Source organism: Lichtheimia ornata (genome assembly GCF_029851405.1).
Source record: "Lichtheimia ornata isolate CBS 291.66 chromosome Unknown scaffold00007, whole genome shotgun sequence".
Taxonomy (NCBI): Eukaryota; Fungi; Mucoromycota; class Mucoromycetes; order Mucorales; family Lichtheimiaceae; genus Lichtheimia; species Lichtheimia ornata.
This window is the reverse complement of record NW_026695327.1, coordinates 564,329-581,505: the sequence shown is the minus strand read 5'-3', so window position 1 is coordinate 581,505 and position 17,177 is coordinate 564,329. Positions and strand designations below refer to the sequence as shown.

General features: G+C 44.0%; 6 protein-coding genes across 6 annotated transcripts; 3 read left to right on the top strand and 3 right to left on the bottom strand.

Annotated features, from left to right (window-relative positions):
- Positions 1–2,635: 2,635 nt before the first annotated feature.
- On the top strand, positions 2,636–4,285 carry O0I10_002592 (DNA-binding protein, 42 kDa; the record flags this gene model as incomplete). Its single annotated transcript, XM_058482673.1, has 8 exons — positions 2,636–2,741; positions 2,824–2,912; positions 2,969–3,102; positions 3,158–3,320; positions 3,379–3,609; positions 3,688–3,821; positions 3,884–4,196; positions 4,262–4,285. The coding sequence occupies 8 exons, from the start codon at positions 2,636–2,638 to the stop codon at positions 4,283–4,285; spliced, it is 1,194 nt and encodes a 397-aa protein (XP_058346697.1).
- Positions 4,286–4,746: 461 nt separating this feature from the next.
- Positions 4,747–5,698, bottom strand: O0I10_002591 (uncharacterized protein; the record flags this gene model as incomplete). The annotated part of the gene is made up of 4 exons (XM_058482672.1): positions 4,747–4,836; positions 4,905–5,010; positions 5,083–5,147; positions 5,213–5,698. The coding sequence occupies 4 exons, from the start codon at positions 5,696–5,698 to the stop codon at positions 4,747–4,749; spliced, it is 747 nt and encodes a 248-aa protein (XP_058346696.1).
- Positions 5,699–6,063: 365 nt separating this feature from the next.
- On the bottom strand, positions 6,064–7,980 carry O0I10_002590 (uncharacterized protein; the record flags this gene model as incomplete). Its single annotated transcript, XM_058482671.1, has 1 exon — positions 6,064–7,980. The coding sequence occupies one exon, from the start codon at positions 7,978–7,980 to the stop codon at positions 6,064–6,066; it is 1,917 nt and encodes a 638-aa protein (XP_058346695.1).
- Positions 7,981–9,597: 1,617 nt separating this feature from the next.
- On the bottom strand, positions 9,598–12,029 carry O0I10_002589 (uncharacterized protein; the record flags this gene model as incomplete). Its single annotated transcript, XM_058482670.1, has 8 exons — positions 9,598–9,972; positions 10,035–10,466; positions 10,527–10,835; positions 10,897–11,028; positions 11,093–11,289; positions 11,341–11,456; positions 11,513–11,593; positions 11,662–12,029. 8 exons carry the CDS (start codon positions 12,027–12,029, stop codon positions 9,598–9,600), a joined length of 2,010 nt encoding a protein of 669 aa, XP_058346694.1.
- Positions 12,030–12,696: 667 nt separating this feature from the next.
- On the top strand, positions 12,697–13,858 carry O0I10_002588 (uncharacterized protein; the record flags this gene model as incomplete). The annotated part of the gene is made up of 5 exons (XM_058482669.1): positions 12,697–12,792; positions 12,867–13,153; positions 13,218–13,264; positions 13,340–13,398; positions 13,481–13,858. 5 exons carry the CDS (start codon positions 12,697–12,699, stop codon positions 13,856–13,858), a joined length of 867 nt encoding a protein of 288 aa, XP_058346693.1.
- Positions 13,859–13,924: 66 nt separating this feature from the next.
- On the top strand, positions 13,925–14,802 carry O0I10_002587 (uncharacterized protein; the record flags this gene model as incomplete). Its single annotated transcript, XM_058482668.1, has 3 exons — positions 13,925–13,942; positions 14,000–14,320; positions 14,389–14,802. The coding sequence occupies 3 exons, from the start codon at positions 13,925–13,927 to the stop codon at positions 14,800–14,802; spliced, it is 753 nt and encodes a 250-aa protein (XP_058346692.1).
- Between the last annotated feature and the right edge of the window lie 2,375 nt (positions 14,803–17,177).

The following is a 17,177-nucleotide window of genomic DNA, read 5'->3' as shown; positions in this document are numbered from 1 at the left end:
AAAGGGCTTGTGACGTCTGAGAAACCACATTCACTGGGCTTTATCCTAATTGGATCTCCACTTTACACAGATCAAATCAAATGTTGTGACCCCAAGAAAGAGAGACTTTTATAATTATCCGAATTAGATATGGTCATTAGAGGATGCAAGGATTATACTATTAGAGCGTTGTTGAGGATATGAAGGCCTATAAGATGAATTCAGCTAGATGATAGTGAGTTAGTTCCATCTGATAATAAACATCGCATCGCACACGTCATAGCTACACTACCAATGAAGCAATGGACATGTTGTTGTTGTATTGTGGCACAGTCCTAGAAGTCATTGTGTGTTGATGCTCGGAACAAGATACTTCTGGTATGCCGTACACCCGAATTGGATCATCCCATTTTGTCGTCGCTGCTGGGTCTGTGCTGGTACCACTTTGAATGATTGTTGTTGTTGTTGTTTTGTGTATACTTTTATTGCTATCATTTGTGGACACAGACATCATTGATGCTGATGATGATGATGATGAGGTTGCCACGCGTTCCATTAATTGCTGTACTTGTCGAATACGCTGCACAGCTGGTATCTTGGGAGTGGCTGGAAGGCTGTCACTCTTGAAATGTACCCTATAATGCCGACGTAGATTACTGACAACAGCAAATCTTCGACCACATCCCGTTCTAGTATGCATACATTTACATGTTAGATCATGCGAAAATCGATCATGAGGAGATCTTTTTATACATGGAGCACTCGAAAGGTTTCTCGCCGGTGTGTATATAAGTGTGGGTTCTTAGTGCTGTGGGTCGACTAAACCACTTGAGACAAACGCCGCATTGATAACGTCGTTTAACATCACAAGAGGAAGAGGGCGTATTCGATAATGTTGTTTGGGTTGAAAGCATGATGCGAAAAGATGATCCGTTGAGAGAAAGAAAGAGAGAGAGCTAATAAATATTTTAGTTGACCAAAGCAATGTAAGCTAGCTCATAAAGGATGTCAGCGATGGGGGAATGGTGAGGAGACCCTGCTTCAGGATATGTTGTGTAGCACGATAAGCAAGGGAATCTGATGGGAGTTCCTAAATAGGTTGTGAATGAGGAAAGCCTTCTTTGTTTATGTGCTTGATGCAATATGTCTTCCGAGATGATATGGGCTTGCATAAAAGCTAAAAAACTGGATCAGCATTCCACCACTGGTAAACATGAACTCATCGCATAAAAGAGGTGTCTCATTATTTCAAAGGCCTGTACTATGTACAATGCACCCAAAAGACCCAGTAGTTGAGGGGAGTATACCCTGACACATTTGGGCTATTGGGCTGGAACATGTCATTTTATAATAAAGTTGCCGCTCACTGGTCATCACCCAACTCCAACACCCCACATAGATGTAAATCCGAGTTGTATGTGGCGACTTTTTTTTTATCATGGAACGTATCCCAAAACACTACATGTATCACGCCCACAGCGGTATCACAAGAAATACCCCCCGTAACCTTGCTAACGGCTACTCCTCTTTGGATGTCAATAGCATTATCGATCGGGTTGTGCTCTTTTTGTTGCATGCGCGCAAAAGAGATAGGATGCATCTCGGCTTCAATTGGCTTCATTGATTTTTTCAATATGGGTATGAGCATCCTTGCAGATACCAAATTGGTGCTCAATCACCGGATACGAGAGCATATGGCCTCCATGTACATACAGCTCTTTTGGAATCGATGAACAATGCAGCCACACGTTGCACAACATTTGCAAACACGGCCAGGATGGAAGAGCAAAAGAAGGTTGTGATACGCAACTCAACACGGATGAGGTGTGTCCTTGGAATGGTCTAGAAGGAGGTTTCCTTTCAATGGCACCAGCAGCAGCAGCATCAGCAGTAGTGATCAATGGTAACGGCACTAACCTAACCTCTACCTTTGGGTGATAGAAAAAATATTACTACATCACGTACTTGATGACACTATTCAAGTTTCTTCGTAAGTGGAACATTTTAGTGTACATATACATATGCGAGCGAGTACATCAGCCACGTCTTAATTTGCCGTCCCCATATGTATGGCTCTCTCCTTAATCGTTACTCTAAAATGTCAAAGCTTAATGACATTGAGAAGAATCTCTCGCAGCAGTTGTGTTTCATCTTCTATCCCGAATCTTCGAATTTAGGCATTGTGTGTGTGAGAGAGAGAGGGGGACACGGAACGAAAAGGATCCGCAATCTAGGATCGTTTCGCATAGCCCATTTTATCCACAAACGCTGCAGACATCAACATCATATGATTGCACCACCACCACCATCATCGTCAGCGGGTTTGTATTTGATAATGTAGCGTGTGAATGGCGGGTTTATGCACTCCCTTAAAATGTCAAAATTGTAAATAGAGAGATCCATGTATCACGCATTCTTTATTTGAGGTCATGAGATGATTGATTTGCTTGTTGACATTTCCTATCTACTACTACGACAGTGGTGGATGTGGATGTTCCTGGTGCTATGGGTTCAATGACCGCTCTCTCTCCCAATTGCATGAGAGTGGCTTGTAGGAAAAAGTAGGGCATTGTTCTACATCACCGCCACTATCACTATCATCCCCCTCTTTGTTCACCCTCCACAACCTCCTCCTTCGCCCACAATGACCGATAGCATGGAACTCACGACGACCTACACGCCTTCTCGGTTCGCTGCCGATAACACATTGTCCAATCCCCAAGTCTCTGAAAAGTACAAGCTTGCTGGCAACATTGTCAACGGTTAGTCCTCCCACCCCCACCACGTGCACATACACCACACGATCGATCCGTTACAGCATGCTCATTCTCGATCTCTTTTTAGCTGTCTTGCCCCAAGTGCTCTCTCATGTTGCTCCCGGTATCTCGATTTGCGATCTGTGCCAGTATGGCGATGACTTGATCAATGCTCACGTAAGTGCCATAAAAGGTCATAATAGCAAGCCGACTTATTCTTTGACGGTTGATAGACAAGCGAGACTTTCAAGTCTAAGGATCGAGGTGTGGCTGTTCCTACATGTGTCTCTGTCAACAACATTGTGCAATACTCGAGCCCTCTTCTTGATTCCGATTACAACCTTAAGCCAGGCGATGTTGTTAAGGTGTAAGTTGTGTGCAATTGGATGATGGTATCCAGGTCATTGACATGTGTTGTCTAGTGAATTGGGTGCCCATATCGATGGTTACATTGCTACTGCCGCCCATACTGTCATTGTCAATCCCGAGCCTAGCCAACCTATCCAGGGACGTGCTGCTGATGTTGTGTGTGCAACTCATTATGCTCTCGAGGCTGCTATCCAAATGCTTCGACCTGGCGTCAAGGTATAGCTTGTGACATGGATAGGATTGTAAAGGAAGCTGGCTAAATGATATGTGATAGAGCTCTGAAATTACACGAGTGATTACCGAGATTGCTGCTTATTACCGCTGTAAGCCTGTCGAAGGCACCTTTTCTTCTCCCATGAAGCGATTTGTGTTGCGTGCTGGCAAGGATATCGAGAACCGATTCCCTGATGATATGATTGTGCAAGATCTTGACAAGTTTGATTTCCAAATCGAACCCAACCAGGTTTATCAAATGAACATTGTATTGACTACCGGTGATGGCAAGGTAAATTATTGGATCAATGGGGGAAATGATCAACAAAAAGAGAGAGAGAGAAATCAAATGACTTATATACCTCTATAGACCAAGGCAGCTGAAGAAAAGCCCCATGTCTTTCAACGTGATGTCCACAAATCCTATCAACTCAAGATGAAGGGTGCACGTGTTGCCTATGCCGAAATCAATGACAAGTATACTGTGTTCCCATTCTCTGCACGGTAAGTTATATTTATGCTTCCCCCCACTTGATGTCGGTCGACTGATTCATCGATTTTATTAGTGCCTTGACAACGAAACAAGCACGTCTTGGTTTGAGCTCGCTTATTCAACATGAATTGATTACGCCTTACGTTCCCATGCGATCATCACGGACATCTGATCTCGTGGCCCAATTCAAGGCAACCATCCTTGTTACACCAGAGGGTCTTATCCGCACCACTTCACCTCCAGCTCTTCCTTTTGTTCATTCTCAATATTGCATTCCTGCCGAAACGACTGCAGCTCAGGTTCTCAGCGCACCATCCGTCGTCAAGGTTGCCCCCGTGAAGCAAATGTCTGAGGTCCAAGTTGAGTTTGGCAATCGCCGTGTAGAGGTAAGTAGTGATCATCCCCCCCACCATCTATTGTCACAGCCTACTAATTTTATCGTTTCTTATAGAACGAGGATGTCGAGATGGAGTAAAATGTCATGCGCTGTATATACATATATAAAAGTTACCTTTCATGAATCATGCATAACTAGATTATCGTCCCTTTTTTTCTATTTTCCATACAAGAATAACGCTTTTCAAATACATCATCTTTTTGCAAGTACAACTTTTAATGGTGGATATTATGGTACCGTTTAGCTAGATCATATTTACTGCTCAACCCTTTGCGTTACAACCATAACAAGAACTCATCCAATTGCACCCAAGAAACAATCATAACCTGACTCTGAACCCCACTGCACGTATTACCACCATGCTTAAGGATGAACATGGGCTTACCCCAAATCACCTTACATACGCGCTCCTGTATCACATGACGAAGACCAGAGATCCTGCACATCTTTTTATACATTTATAGGCATTGAACGAAAACAAATACATAGAGCTTCTGGATGCATCGGCAAGATCATTTTATAAAAGTATATACAAGAGTTTAAGAATAGTAATCTGGCTTTTTGACATTCACTCCGTATTCACCCAAAGCAGCTGAAAGATCGTCCATTGTAAGCACTGCCTTGCGATCCTATCCACAAGAATCAATATACACGAATGATCCTTCTCTTTTATCCTCGTTGTTGCCCTCATGCTTACCTTGCCCGTTTTTCGATTGCCCGATTGTCGTACTTTGCAATATTGGAAGGCATCTGTTGCAATATCTGCCACGAACTTTTGTGCTGCTAATGCCAGCAATCGTTTTCTATGTATGGGGAATGTTAATATATACACACGTACATACGCCATATCCATCATCATCCCCCCATCTACTTACATTCGAACATCATCACAATCAAATCCTGTCCTGCTCAAGTAGTAGTCTGTTACAGCATCTGGTATCTAAACAACACGAACAACAATCCTATTAGTATACAGTACACGTAGATGAAGGCAACACGGCTTACAATAGGTGTATAGCTATCCATCATGGCGAGGAATTCGGCGAGTGTCTTTTCTTTCTTTGCAAGTTCAGGATCAACGACAGGCTCATTGTTGGCAGCAGCAGTAGCAGCAGCAGCAGCATTGGGAATACCACCAGGAACACCACTAGCATTAGCCCCACCAGCAGCCATCGTTTGTGGAGTGACCTGAGGATGCAATGGCATGGGTGGCAAAAAGTGACCGTGTGGAAGCATGCCGGGAGGTGGAGCAGCACCAGCTGATGACGAAGCGTTGTTGGGATCTCTCGGTGGTGGAGGTGGCATGGAAGTTGCATCTGTTTGACGCATGGCAGCAGCTGCCATGGCGACTTGAGGATTTTGGAATTCGGTGGAGCCACCTGTTGGATTCACTTGTACTTGCTGTTGTTCAGGCGTTGTGGCTGCATTGACGTCAAGATCCATAGGCGTTAGTGAATTCGTTGCAGGTGAATCGGCATGGTTATCGGACATTATGTGCTGGTGAAAGAGAAAGGTGGAGAAGAAGAAAACGCCAATATCAATTTGAACAAAGGAGCCACAGCTTGTCTTTTGTGTGATTCAAGTCCCGTGACCTATGCCGTTCATACACAGAGCCCCCCCCCACACCACACACATCCACTCTTATTAAGGAATCTTCATATAAATGTCATCATTCCATGAAAAAAAAACTTGATCGTGTTGTATTTACAGTAAAAAGAAAAATCATATACACAGCAACGAAGAAAAGATGATAGATGTACAAAAGAGCGCAATGATAGAGTGAACAAAGGGAATGGGATGGGGGAGAGAGAGTAAAACAATAATGTCGGATGAGGGAATGGGATGGAACAATAAAACTAAGAGGACGACGGCGCCGAGGAAGAAGAGGAAGAAGGAGGTGTATGCATAGCAATTACAGACCATTGACCAGCATCACCATTTGGAAGAATATCACAAGCGAGTCCCTTGCCAGAGGAGAATGTATTGCCATCTTGTTGATGTTTAAGGACCAAAGGCAACTCCAAGTACCGTGACCCATCCGATCGAGCCACAAGAAGGTCATGGTGCGCAACGAGTAAATCTTGGGTGGGTGGCAAATCCAACACCATGGATTGGGGCGTTTGATCAAGAGGCTTCAAGGGACCTTGGGAACCGATCCAAAATTCAAATGAATGGAAATGCTGACCTGTCAATTCGATACGATGAGGCGAATACCGTACATCATCAATGAGTGGCAATGGAACAATACGTCGTGGTGGTGAAGGTGGCGGTGAAAGTTGTGGATGTCGAGCATTGCCGTTGTTGTATTGTTGATATAAAGAAGTGCTGCTATTGTTGTCATGCATACCACCACCAGCACCAGATGACATGATAGGTGATGAGGGTGAGGGTGACGTGCCCCATTCGGCATTGTTAGGGAGTGCTGGCTCGATGTAGCTGTATTCAAACTTGGCAATACCAACAATGGTCCAACACAAATAGTCATCAACCTTTTCTTGATCATCGGCGTTGCGTTTGGAAGTAGCAAATTCAAGCCATGTAGCGGTTGTGTTGGTGTCTTCAGATGCCTTTGCGCTCAAGTACATGGATTCATCATTGCTGTTGTCAGAGGTTGGCATAAGCTGTAAGGCAATTTTCTGCATTTGGCTAACAGGACCGCTGGCATTGGGAGCAATGTATCCTTTATCCACCTTGCGAATAATCATGCGTGGAGAAAGTACACCCGTCTGAGTATCCTTCAGCATGATTTCAGATCCATAAGTGACAGGTGCATTGGTGGGTGGCGATGTCAAATCATCAACACCTTGCTGTGGTTTGTTGGGTTGACGCAATACAATGATATCGAATGGTGCCCATGATGAGTTTTTTGCGCATAGTTGGCCATTTTCAGTCGTCATGTATTTGGTGCGTACGGTTTGAGAATTGATGCGATTGAAAAGTGATACCGATGAATTGGCAACGATGCAGCTGGATACATTGCGTGCTTTGGATGTCTTTTTTGAAGGCTTGGAGATGATAGAAATTGGGCAGGAGAAGAAGGTGACATAGGGTTGGCTTGGAGGAGGAGGAGATGTAGGCTTGTTAATGCTGCTACTAGTACTGCTGGAAGGTGATGAGCCATTGTGAGCAGGTGCACCATGAGCCAAGCTAACACGCAAATGAAATTGCTTTGCTTTTGCAGTGCCAGCAACATGCAAGTACTTGAAGCTGCCATGCTTTGTTTCATCAAGAAGAATCTTTTGCTCCAAAAAACGATCACCATTCTCACACATCACCGCCATAGAGACAAGAGGATGCGTTGCGGATTCGCCTTGTATTGTAACCACGGGTGGAGGACACAAGAAGCGTTTTTCAGAGCCATATGATTTTTGTGCCACAGCTGCATGAAGGCAAGTTAAGGTCGTCATACGTTGTGGAGGAGAAGAAACCATGCGTCGCACTTTGTTCGATCGCTCATGCGTCGTTGGTACATCTTCGCTGCTATGCATCCATCGTCGTTTCTCGGGTTCAAATGTGTTGACAGGTTTGCTGATGGTGGTTGGTGGTCGTGGTGAAGGTGATGGTTTTGGGTAATCGGTATCAAGAATGGATTCAATCGACATAGTGCGTGGGCTGCTATTGCTGCTGCTGTTGTGGGACGAGTTCTCGGAAGTATCGATGCGATCAGCGCAGTTGACAGCGTTCAATAACGTTTCCATAGGCGACATGCCTATGAATTGTATCTTTTTACTTGAACCAAAGACTTGTTCTGATATAATACGAGGATTGTCCATTGCGGAGGTGTTGAAAGAAAATAGGAAGAAAGGGGAAAGGCAAAGGAGAGAGAAACAAAATCTCCTGCTATATTTATTGGTGCGTGAGTGGACATAGATAAGATCTTATAGTCATCCTAACTTTCCCAGGCGTTATTCCCAGGAGTTGCAACAATAACAATCTTTTAATTTTATGATGGATCATTGGATTTTAACCCATCAATCGATAGCTGATATCCATCTCCACCTACATGTTGCGTATCATGATCCCTACTTTATTCTACAAAGAGCTACAAGGGATCAATGGGACGGCGAGTAGAAACGGCATTGGCCAAAGATGGAATGATAGCAGTTTGTAGAGGTCAAGACTGATAAGCTCGTGCAAAATGATTGGGCGGCTGGCCATATTGGTACCCGTGGGAAAGCAAAGTGCAGCCCCGCGGTTTGGTGATCATGTCCAATCAAAAATCAGAAATCTAACGTATACAACCTCATCATCGCTCACCAGCCAGTCGGGTGCCATCATGCCGTGCTGCAATTGTTCGTGTTGCTCCGACCCTTTTGAGCCACGGGGAATATCCTCCGAGATGTAACATAACCAAGCTTGTATTTTTTTTGTTAAAGCCCAAAGCACATGATAACTATTGGTGTCTGTTTGGGCCAAGATTTCTATTGCGTTGCAGCACATCTATGTGTGGGGACACATCGTGGGACAAAATGGTATCTCCTGATTTTCTTTTTCATGACATGGGATTCATCTTGCTGCATGCAAACATCCAAACCGGTCCTTGATGTGACCAGAAGAAGGGGTTGTTGGTTCGTGTGTTTACAAAAGGAAAAGCCCTTACACTTACGCCAAGCTGCGCGCTCCATATTGGATCGATGGCAAATTAGGGATTGATTCATAACCCACAACCACCCCCCCCCTTATCAAGAAATTGAAAACTGATGACAGTGGTCATCAGCGTCATTTGATACTACCTACAACTATGGCATCTGTCATGATCCACGCAATACGAAATCAGATTCTATTTTGAGTCAAAAACCAGTTTTCGCGAGTATCCTCCTTGTAATCGATGATAATGTGGAAATGCATGACCATCACCTGGTGCTACGTTGAAAACCAGGGCATGTTTTTTTGTCTCTTTTTCTCTCTCTCGGTTTGTGGATTGAATTGCCTCATCTCAGCTGTTCGCTTTTGGTATCAATTTCCTTGTTCATGTGGCACATTGCTGATTAGTGTAATTACCAAATTGGCAATGTCAAATCTCAGCTATGACTCTTGCTTTATTATGCGTAGCAACTTTCACAGCACAGAAATTGAAGAGAAACAGACGAGTGTGGGAAATCGATACCAGGGGGGTTTTGTGTGTTTTGTGTGTGTTATGCATATGCAGATCAATGTAACTCCCGATCGGATGCGCCCGTATTGACTCAAATGGTAAGGATTCATCGTCATGTGAAGCTTCTTGGTCTGGGTTTACGTGTCAAAATGTATGTCCTTTCACTAAAATTCAAGCTCTACATGCATTTGACCATACGACCACCCGGTTCGTACCCATACAATATCCCAACATTCGATAATACCAAATAGTAAATAATGAAAGATACATTTACATAGGTGACAAATAAAAGTTGTTACGTTGTAAGCAATGAGCCGCTATCAGAGAGCTTCAATTCTTCATTGATTTCCTTGAGCAAATCGGTCCCCACGGTCCATGAAGTGTCATTAAAATCAAGCTTGACTGACCATGATGATGATGGTGGTGGTGTGGATGGTTGTTGTTGTTGTTGTGGTTGTGATGATCCTTGCTCAACATGAGCCTTCTCTTCCTTCTGCTCTTGCTGTGATTGCCGATCCTCAACCTTTTTCCGATCCTTCGTTTCCCCCTCATCTTGTTGCTGTAACGCATCAGCATACGTCTTGTAACGCTGTATCTCTTTGTCCAAAAAACGTTTCTTGTTTTCCCAATTCCTTAGCATTTGAGACCACCTTGAGGTATCTCTTGCCACCTACGTTGCGCACGTATGATGTTAATGTTGTACAAGAATGAAAGCGCATGATTTTCACATACCAATGTCATTGGTTTCCAGACAGCCATGTGCTTCTCGTGTTCACTTCGCAGGCTTTGAAGATGATCTTGGATAAAGCTGTATTGCTCATGTTGGCTTGTGATGGTGGGGCCAATAAAGGGGATAGTGGGTGGGATCCAATCTTGTATTGGCATACGATCCAGGTCGATCAAGCCTTTGAGGATGTGTGATTCCCAGCCAAAAGTCGCATTGCTCACCCCACATCCTAATGGTATCTTGCTTTCACGTGCTGCCCAATAATTGCAATGTTGGATCCACTCTTGTGCTTGTGCTTTGGATTCACAGCTGAAAATGTAAGTCCTCTCATCGGCAAGTTGTAGCATAAATCCAAAAGGTGATGGTCCATCATGATACCAGCTTGGTGCGTGAGGCGTTGCAAGTGCATAAGCCATGTGCATCTCCCTGGATGATTTCTATCAGTGAACATTCAATCAATACATTGTAAAAGTGGAATCCTTCTTTTTAATTCATACCTGAAATGATCCTCGAGCTGCTGTGTCATCATCACTGGTACGAAACCGGTCATAGGCTGAACGTGATCGATGGATTGGAGTTGTTGCTGGTGATGAAAATGAACCTCCTCGACGTCGTTCATTGATATTCAGATATCCACGATCCAACGATACCCAACATTCACGGTACCATCCTTCGGTCTTTCGTCGGTTGGGCTTCTCTGTCATCATCTTGCACATCAATTTTCCTTCAAGTCGTGGTCCACTAGCAGGTCGATGATGATGATGTTGTTGTTGTGGTGTAACGTCTGTGAATTTGTCCTCCTTTTGCTATATTCCAATAGACCGATTAATATCGCTTCAATCATCTCCATTAAACCTCAATGCTTACCAAGCGCTTTTCCTTAAGTCGTAATGATCCCATCTTATGCAGCAGCGTCTTTGGCTTTTCATTGAGCGGTGGTTGATCGGGTCGATCCATCGGCTGGGTGAACCCCTGTTGCTTGACTGATCCATACAGCTCCTATTCTTCAGGATGAGTTACTCTATACCTCTTTTGCGTCGATCCCTCCTTTGTCGCACCATACCTTTAAACGTAAATCCATGTCAGCTTTCCATGCATCAACACCACCAAAGGAATCAACGTCCACTGAATCGATATGTCCACAAAGCGTGTTCATTGTGTTCTTGCAAAATGCCGACCGAGACATGCGTTGGTGACCGCTGGCGATATGCAAGTCGGTATTAAGCAGCATAAGCGAGTAGACCACCGCATACACAACATCTGCAGGTAAAGGAGTAAGCACATGACGTAAACATACGTTCCTATAGTTACCTGAACTTCCATATAGCTCGTGCGTGTTGTTTAGCCAATATCGATGTGCAAAGGCTTCCAGGATGCGATCGATCTCTTGTGCTTCAGCCTTGAAGTATAGTTTTCCACAAAGCTTTCTTGATGGAATTAGTCAATTGCGTCGTCTCGACAATCTCAAGCGTGTTTTCGTTACCTCAGTGCATCGTCAAGCCTCAAATGGCCAAAGTCAAAGTGTGCAAGGTACAATTTAAGAGTGCATTGCGAGAAAGGTGTACTGATACAAAAAAGGAAAGATAAGAAGGAGGATAAAGGTACGACCACACCTCTCTCAAGTCCACTTACGAACGACCTAAAAACGATGCCATTGATGTTGGTTCAATAACGGATAAATCACCATCCCATAATCGATCTGCTGTCTCTTGGCATTCATCCTTTTGGTTGATATCAGGGAAGAGTTGGGATGATGTCCACAAATCGGTGGGGACAAGGATATTAGACCAATCCAACGTACGCAATATCGACATGCGTTTCCATTCGAGTAATGATATAGCTTCATCGGTGTCATTGGTAGTAGAAGTGGAAGTAGTAGTGGTGGTTGTAGTAGTGGTAGTGGTGGTGGTATTAGATGATGATGGCGTTGCCAAGCTGGATGATCGTATTGGTGGATGCTCTACGACGGGTAAAGAGCAGCTACGCTGCGGGAAGGTCATGAATGAAAAACAATAAAAGAGAAGGGGGAGAAGAAGAAGAAAGGTTGGGAGATGAAAAAGAACCAAACAAGGTAATCAATGGGACAAGCGAGAGTTGCGATTGTTGTTGTGCTTATAATATAAAGCGAACTGGCACGTGGAAGTTGCTGCACCTCATATTGCATCTTGGTGCAACAGAACTCGATAGCGTTGTTGTCTTTTCGGTATTACCAACGATCATCGATCAACATCCTACTCAATTTGTACCTGCCGATAGACGCTTCTTATTCAATGTCAACGTTTGTTGTATGATGTTGTCCCCCGAATTCTCCGAGAATATAACATCGGGGGCTTCCCTCTTCTTGTTGTTCATGGTAAGCTGCTGCAAGGAGTTTACATGCATGCTGCAACAGCCACAAATGTCATCCTTTACGTGCTACCAAGTGTACAAGTGCTCTCCCCTACCACATTCACACATAGGTCTCGATCCCTTTATTGTAGCACATACCCCAATTTACTACACCCCCTCGTTCTAGTCACACATGATGATGCGTATCAATAATACATATCCTCCACTCTTCCCCATTGCACCTTATCAGGAAGCAAATAGAACGTTGTAATCGTAACATCAATGTATAAAAAACAGAACTGGCAGGATCATTGACGCTTGTTTTGTTGTTGTATACCAATGTGGGACTCGTGGAATTTATATCGTTACTTTCATGGTCGACAACTGGTGCTCGCTATTAACCTCGCTGCAGGTTTGAGCATCTTCTTCTTTGGTGTATGTCCTTTACCCTTATTATTACTACCATTACCATGATCGCATACTCATTAATGATGCCGCTTTCATCCTAGTATGACCAAGGAGTAATGAGCGGCGTCAACATTTCACCCGATTACATCCAAGTGATGGGTTTAAGCGGCCAAGAGGCGTTACTCGGAGGTGTGGTTGCTGTGTACTACGCTGGAACATGCGCTGGGGCCCTTATGGGGGGTTACATAGGCGATAAAATTGGACGTATTCGAACAGTGGTTGTTGGCTCACTCATCGCCATCCTCGGTGCTGTTTTACAAACTACAGCACAAGATGTTGCATGGATGATGGCATCCCGTATCATTACTGGTATTGGCACAGGCCATTTGTAAGCTATCATCATCCATTTGTCATCATTGCCCCACATTCACATGTTCTATATTGGTATGTAGAAATGCGATTGTGCCAGTATGGAGTGCTGAGACAAGCCATCACACGAGTAAGCATTGCCATTGTCAAATGTGGGATATCTACGTATGTGTGTGTGCTCACGTTCACGTATCACGATTTGTAGGTCGCGGCATGTTTATTGCCATGGAGTTTACGCTCAACATTTTTGGGCTGGTGGTAGCGGTAAGATAAAAGCGCGCACATATGCATATATACGTGACACCATTTAGACGCGTTTGTCAGCACATTGACCATACCATGTTAGTATTGGATCGACTACGCAATGAGCTTTACAGGGGGTGCACTGCGTTGGAGATTCCCCATAGCGTTTCAATTAGTGCCTTTGCTATTCCTTGCTATTGGTATCAATTTCTTCCCTGAAAGCCCAAGATGGCTATGCAAAGTGGGTCGTGAACAAGAAGCGATTGACATCCTCAGCTCTTTGCGTGGTGATGGTGATCCTGCTCATCCAGAGGTTCAAAAAGAATACAACCAGGTGATGGAAGCAATACAAGTAGAGGCTCAAGAAGGTGAACCATCCTATTGGAGCATGCTGTTTAAAAAGGATAGTCTTAATATCCCGCGGCGTGTGCATCTAAGCATTTGGTTACAAATCCTTCAAGAGCTGACTGGAATTGGGTAAGTATCGGGTACAATGCACGTTGTATGAAAATGCTGATCAATGGTATTACATGTTTGGGGAACACAAATGGCGATGAATAGAGTGGTACGTATGAAATTTTAATCGATCTTTGAAAACACGTGGCTAACCTGCATCTTGTAGATCACCGTGTATGCACCCACAGTCTTTTCCAGTGCTGGGTTTTCTGGAAGCACATCTCAGCTCTTATCTGGATTAAACAACATCTACTACATGCTATGTACATTGGTGCCTGTTTTCACCCTCGATAAATTTGGACGTCGATTCACATTGTTCTATGGAGCTGTGCTACAAGGAATATGTATGCTACTGATCGGAGTACTGACAAAACCAAGCATCATGTCTATGAACCCATTGGCGTATGGCGTGGCCGCAACGGTCTTTACATTTGGTTACACAGGCTTTTTTGGGATGACATGGCTTGCGGTTCCTTGGCTTTATCCTGTAAGTCTTTTGGGATCGATGATACATCATAGCGTGACTCATGCCAGGGTGCTTCATTTTTGTGCTAGGTCGAGATCTATCCCACCAAAGTACGAGCAAAAGGAGGTGCTTGGAGTGTCGTGGGTTGGAGTATAGGTAATGCCTTTATCATGGAGATAACACCACCCATGATTTCAGGCATAGGATGGATCACATTTATAATCCTTGCTGCTCTTAATTTCTTAACCATCCCTATTGTATGGGCATTTTATCCTGAAACGAGTAACAAACAACTCGAAGAAATGGATGCGATTTTTGCAACCAAATCATCACTCGTCTTCAAAGCTGAAAAAGAATTGGCCAAGATAAGAGAAAGGAATGGTGGTTCGCTTGCTTTGAGCGACACTGACAGCAGGAGAAGTTGCTATTATGATCCCGGTGATGAAAAGAAAAGCACCGCCACGAGCTTCCATTCACCTGCCACCTACCACACCAAGGCTTAAATTGGTATGCCAGAGAACAATGAAGCATAATATACCGCTATTTATGGGTTCAATAAACCATTCTATCATGACATAGTATAGAGGCCGATACTCATTTTATTAGGTCTATTATGACTATGTATGTATGATGAGAACGAATCCTGAAAACAAACAACATCATTGCCACCTTGTGCCTTCACACGAAATGCTTTCGAATACAGTGGTCATTTTTGGCTTATCAGCAACACCATACTTACATACAAAAGAAAGTACATACAGCCTATCTCAGGCGGGCTTTACCAGACGTAGGAGGGAAGAGGACTATCATGCATAATTCACCTGCAGCATTGACTCTTCAAATCCCATGCTCCCGAAACAATACCTTCTGCACCTTTTGCTCTGCCAAGATCTAGCTACTTGACAACGAACAAAGACCAATTTTCATATACCATCATGCTTTCAGCATAGTGAAAACATAAAGACGGTCATAGCACACATGATTCCTTTGACCCCGACGAGCAACTTTGTTCTGTTAAAGACCCCACTTTCGATTCTAAAGTTTAGAGATACAGGTACCTTTATGTTTTCACTATGCTGTAAGCGTGATGCTATATGAAAAGAGGTCTTTGTTGATTGTAAAGTAGATAGATCCAGATAGAACCAAAGATGCAGAGGGGCGTGTTTGTGTAACAGAGTCAGTCAGCTGGCGATGCATGATACTTGTACACTATTTAAGAAAGTTGATACAATGCCAGCTAATAACCCAATTCCTCCCATTCCCCATTGTTGCCTAATCTATTGCATATGAACGAGTCTCCTGATCCAGCCCAGTATGCCGATCATTCAACTTTCTTGATCCGAGGGGATTTGATTGAGCTACGCCCAAACAGTGAATCTATAAATTCTTGAAAGACAGACCCTGCGAATGTCTCCGTCTTTCAAACTTTTGGACGCTCCCATTCCAAATTTTCAAATGAAGCGTGAGGGCTTTATTATGAAAAAGTTGATCAACATGCTCAAGAGCACCCTTCAGACCAATTTTCAAGTTAGAGGTGGGCAACTTCGGGGCGGTGGGTTGTCCCGTCTTTTGTTCCTGTCATCCACCATTTGGACCTCCCCGCATTTTAGATCTTCACAATGAAGTTTGCGAATTTTAAATGAATGAAGGTGATCAGCATGTACCAGAGCACATTGTGTGAAAGTTTCAGGTTCGAGGGAGGTAATATCAATATCAAGGTTTGATATACAGTGTTCATGGATTGGTAGGGCAGCGTCTTGCCTATTTAATTTTACACCTCTTCCACTCTCAGCTTCTTGCCTCTTCCTCCCACCCTCAACGGTTGCCCCATTCAAGTATACAACTACCAGCTGCGAACGATTGTGCTGCTTCAACCCATCATGTCCATCCTACAACTCTCTTGATCCGATTGTCTTTGACTGAATGCAAGTCCATGGCGTGTACACAGCTTTCTTGTCAATCTTCTACAACACACGAGTCTCTTGACACAACACACGCTCTTGCACGCTTCTCTGCCGCGATCAAACGTTACAGCGTTCATTCCAGCAGTTGCCATTAGCAAGGCCTTGACTCTATTGTCTCCAACAGCGTTCTTTACTTGCAACAACTTGCCTTACAGCCCTCGTTAAGTGGACAGCAGATAGCCATTGTTTAGAAGCAGCTTTATTTACGCATTGCAACTTGCTTTCAATACATACGGATCCTTATGGATGATACCATATCAACCAAGCATTCTTGATCTGGTTGAGCTGCGATAGAAGATGACCAAGAAAGAGTTTGACCAACAGCCGGATGGAAAAGGAAGCGACCAAAGGGGGTTCTTTGTATCAACATGTTGGAGTTGCAATGGTTATGGATGGATGGGTGGATGGACGCAATCAAGCACTGTGAGAGGGGATCCTGATGTCGTTTTGGTTACTTGACACGTCGCCATCAGGAAGGATGGATCATGTTACGTGGATACGGGTGAGGATGATGATGGATTGGGTGGCATGGATGAGAGGGCTTATGTCTTTGAGGGAAGGCGGGTTGCCATCATGGATGATATTGGATATTGAAGTCAAGGCATGCACAGCAACTAGTTTGCAAATCATGGCTGGAGAAGTTTATGGCGGTAGCACCCAAGGATGCTATGACACAATGATACCCGCTGATTCTATGTGACCCACATGGTTGGTTTCCGGGATGGAAGGAGGAAGGAATGCGAAGCTTAGAAAGCGAGATTAGATCATCTACAGAATTGTATCGACACGCTTTGGTTGCTTTTATCATACTGCATTCGTTAAAGTTTCCTTGTTCATATGCTGATAGACGGCAGGCAGTGGCCATTCTCAGGATTGTACACAAGTTTAAATAGACGCTTGTAGTTTCAAAGTTA